Source organism: Protobothrops mucrosquamatus, unplaced genomic scaffold (assembly GCF_001527695.2).
Source record: "Protobothrops mucrosquamatus isolate PMUCROS unplaced genomic scaffold, P.Mucros_1.0 scaffold3996, whole genome shotgun sequence".
Lineage (NCBI taxonomy): Eukaryota > Metazoa > Chordata > Lepidosauria > Squamata > Viperidae > Protobothrops > Protobothrops mucrosquamatus.
The window spans coordinates 6,299-10,504 of record NW_015389934.1 but is presented as its reverse complement, the minus strand read 5'-3'; the positions used below and the strand labels follow the sequence as shown (position 1 = coordinate 10,504).

Sequence of the window (4,206 nt, the reverse complement as noted above, 5' to 3'; positions counted from 1 at the left end):
TTCTAAAATGAAAACCATGGCTTAGCTCTCTACGCTATCTACCCCTATATCCAACAAAACTGAAAATAATTTGCAAGGATTTGGTGGCTTTAAAGTGAATCAGTATTATTCTATGGTGTAGTGTAATAGTAACCACTACCAACAACAGCATGCAAAGAGTTTTATGCAAACCTCATTATAGGAGGGCAGCACCCCCCCCCCCAGAGAAAGAAATATTTTGTAGAATATTAAAAAGGCAGAATATATTTCCCCAAAGGATCTTAAAGGCAGAAAAGCAAGCCTAGTTTTTCTTAAATAGCCCCAAGCAGAAACTAGGCAGTGGCCAGCTTTTAGAAATGCAGATGTGATAATCCTTTCAGAAAGATTGGAGCCAGGAAGCTAGAAGCTGATGAGATTAGGAAGAAAAAGACTCCTAAAATCTACATGCCCCACTAGAGCAGGCTTAATTAGGAATGAAGGTGCTAAAATATATTAATTGCTGTGGGTTGCATATGAAAATAGGAATCCATAGAATGGTGACAGTTGTAAATTAAACTCCAGTGAATGGTGATTATAGAAGAACTGGAGAACCTCTCTTTGGAAAATAATTCAGCATTCTGAATGAATGTTATCTGAATGAAAACATTATTCTGTTAGGTGACATAAATAGCTGGTAGGAATGAGAGTGCAAATAACGTGACTGGGCCTTTCAGAAACCCAAGAAAGAATGAGAATGCGGATCTATGGTTACCTTTTTTTTAAAAAAAAAAAAAGCCTGTTTTAAGCATAAAAAGATTCATACATATGCATGTTAAAAGAATAAATATAAATCTAAAAGCATGACTTGTGGTTGGAAGAATGAAGTTTTCCTGAGAGGGATGAGCAAAAAGTACTGGGAGTGTATGCCAGTGTATTCTCCAGGTGGAGTCAATCAAGTAAAGAAACTCATCCCAACAGCCCACTAAAACAAGCAAACACCACTATCAGATAACAGCAATATTACTGGAATTGGATGGTCACTTGAATGACAACAGCAAAGGCAAGAGCAAACAACTCTCATATTTTATCCAAAAAAAACCTCCCCCAAACTGGATAGAACAAGAGAAAGTGAAGACGATATAGAGTTGGATGGTGTCGATATAACTAGGAATCTTGCTGATGGTGGACCAATGAAGAACAAAGAAAATCCAAAGCTGGAAAGAGAGAATTCGATGGAAAACTAGAAACATGGACTATAAGAAGGTAGAGAGAAAACATGGACTATAAGAAGGTAGAGAGAAAAAGAGAAAGAAATAAAAAAATATAACGGGTACAAGAAGAGGAGGTAGGACAGTGATGGCGAAACTTTTAGAGACCGAGTGCCCAAACTGCAACCCAAAGCCCACTTATTTATTGCTGGGTGCCAGGTGGGCGTGGCCCACTGGGTGGGTGTGGCTATGGTGGTCATGGCAGACTGGGTGGGTGTGGCCAAGGTGGGCCTGGTCACCTCGATGTTGCTCGTGGGGAGGGATGACTGTGGGGACTGGGCAGGGTTGGAAGAGATCCAGGGGGTCTCTGGCAGGTGGGGTGGTGGGTAGGAGGCTCGTCCTGCGGGGTGAGGCAAGGCAGGGTGGGGGTGCCATTATCTCAGGGCAAGGCAGGGGCTGAGGCAGCTGCTGCCTGACACCATCGGCCCCCGCACACAGAGGCCAGCGAGCGCATGGGGGCCGACAGTGTCCATCAGCAGCCATAGCCTGCTGGCCCCTCAACTGGCGCACTCTGGGGCTCCACAGCCTGCCACCAGCAGTTCAGAGAAGTGCCCACAGAGAGGGCTCTGAGTGCCGCCTCTGGCACGTGTGCCATAGGTTCGCCACCACTGATGTAGGAGTTCTGTTGAAAAAGCATTAGTAAATAAACTGAATAAATGGCCAGTGGACATAAAGAAAAAAGATATGGGAGTTATTTGAAACAGAGTGAAAAATAATGTGTTACACATTATCATGGAAGGGTATGAAATTATGCTAGTGGGAAGGATGAAAAAAAAATCTGTGATGAAAAGGTGACATGAAAAAGCCTGTGGGTAAGGAAAAATCAGTATAAGGGAATGATTGCTGCAAAAACTAAAGATAAATATAGTACAAATATAGAGAAGACTGAAGTGGGCAGCTATAACAAATCTAAATAAGTAATGTGGATACACTTTTCAGTGTTAACAATAACTTAAGAGTGTTAGATGATGCTAATGTGTTTTGACTGCATTTCTGAAAACAAAAGCTATTTCATTTTATATACTGCCGTCCTACAGCTTTAAACAAGTCAATTTTTTTGCAATAACTCAAATGTTTTTTTAAAAAATCTTTATTAGCAATAATCTTTTCTAAAATGTTAATACTCTGTTGACCTAAGGAAAAAAGAAGTACCTGAAATTTTAGACCATTATATGACAATTATAAGCAATTTTTGTATATTTGTCCTTCTCCTTAAAAACTACTTGATAGCTTATTGATCCACTTGAACTTAAATATATGAACCTAAGGGAATCCCTCTGAGTACATATATCAATGATATAATATCAACTTTCACAACATCTGGTTGCTGTGAAAGTTGATACGGTTCACTTTCTGTATTTATCTTAGCAATTGTTTTTTATTTTTTTTTTTATTTTAAGATTCTTTTTCCAGAGTCACTTGTTGAGATAGAAAGCCATGCAGATTGAATGAATGAACAAATGAATGAATGAATCTGCTTTCTCCATAAATCCACTTGCATTTTAAAAAAAAATTCTTTAAACAAAATGCTTTCCAGTGCCCTAAAGAAAACAGGTGATCTGTGCCTTGATGGGGCAGTCACAGATTGTCAACTGATGGTGCATCTTCTCATAACAGGAGCCAAAACAGCTACATTGAGAAGTGCTGGAAAGATGTTCAAGTGGGAGACTTTGTGCAGCTGCAATGCAATGAGGTCATTCCTGCTGATATTCTACTGCTCTACTCCTCTGATCAGAACAGGATCTGTTACTTGGAGACTGCAAATCTTGATGGTGAGACCAACCTTAAACAAAGACGAGTTGTGAAAGGCTTCTCCCATCAGGTAAGCAACTTTCCTCTCTTTCCTTGGTAGAGGAGAAGAGGATCACCACCACCTTTAGTGATGGAAGGGTACAGTTGGGCCCGGGTTTCACATATAGAGACAGAGGTATTCTCAGTATGTTTCAGAATTTGAAACCTTTGATTATTTCAGTCAAGATTAGGAAATTAAATCATTAATTCTAACCCTCCCTACCTTCTTTTTCCTCTTCATTTGGAGCAGTTTTCTAAGCCACTGATTTTTAATACTGACATAGAGTGTAGCAAGATAGGATCACAAGGCTAAACACTTAGGGAATAATTTATATCAACCTTTGCTTGCAAAATGCATGAAGATGGGACCATTTCAGGTGCAGAATTCAATGGAATCTATGGAAAAGCAGTATGGAGGTCTTGTAAGACAGCCTCAAGTTCTTATTCCAAGTTATAATTATTAATAGAATGGAGCAGAAGAGAGGAGAAAAGTAATCTTTACAACGTATCAGCTGTTAAAAAGGTTACATAAAAGCTGAGTTTTGGAATGTAGGTTTCGAAGTTTTGCCGACACAGGAAGGGGCATGCTCTACTCCAGGCCTGCACAGAAACTCCCAGCCTGTCAGCACATTTGTGTAGTAGACTGTCAGATGCTTGATAAGGCTACAGTTAGATGGGAGAGGGAGGGAGGAGGGTGAAAAAAAACAGGTGATTTATTTTGCTCCAAAGTGATGAGCCAGCTTGCAGGCTGCAGTGTCAGATTGTCATCCACACTGTGCAGATCGATCTTGATTGGTTACATCAGTGTGTACATCCTGAGAATGAGATTCTACATTTACCCCTAACCAAGACACAGTCATTAATTTCAAGCAAGCCATTAATGGTCTCCAGAGATATATCTTGAAGGGAATGTTGTGACCACCAGTTTAAAAGATCCATTGACTTTTTACCAATATGTAATATTCTCTTGCACCTTTACTCAGTTTTCTTCAGGATCTATTTTTAAAAAATAACTTAATTTTGTTTATAATAATAAAAGAGAGAGAGAGAGAGAGAGAGAGAGAGAGAGAGAGAGAGAGAGAGAGAGAGAGAGAGAGAGAGAGAAAAAAAAAAAAAAAAAAAAAAAAAAAAAAAAAAAAAAAAAAAAAAAAAAAAAAAAAAAAAAAAAAAAAAAAAAAAAAAAAAAAAA

At 39.0% G+C, this 4,206-nt stretch overlaps 1 protein-coding gene across 1 annotated transcript in view; it reads left to right on the top strand.

Annotated features, from left to right (window-relative positions):
* Nucleotides 1–3,250, top strand: part of LOC107298463 (probable phospholipid-transporting ATPase VA) — a 7,513-nt gene extending 4,263 nt beyond the window's left edge. The window contains exon 2 of the mRNA XM_015827840.1: nt 2,844–3,250. Within this exon, the coding sequence (XP_015683326.1) occupies nt 2,844–3,078 (235 nt within the window). The 3' untranslated portion in view covers nt 3,079–3,250. The remainder of the gene's footprint in view (nt 1–2,843) is intronic.
* The last annotated feature ends 956 nt before the right edge of the window (nt 3,251–4,206 follow it).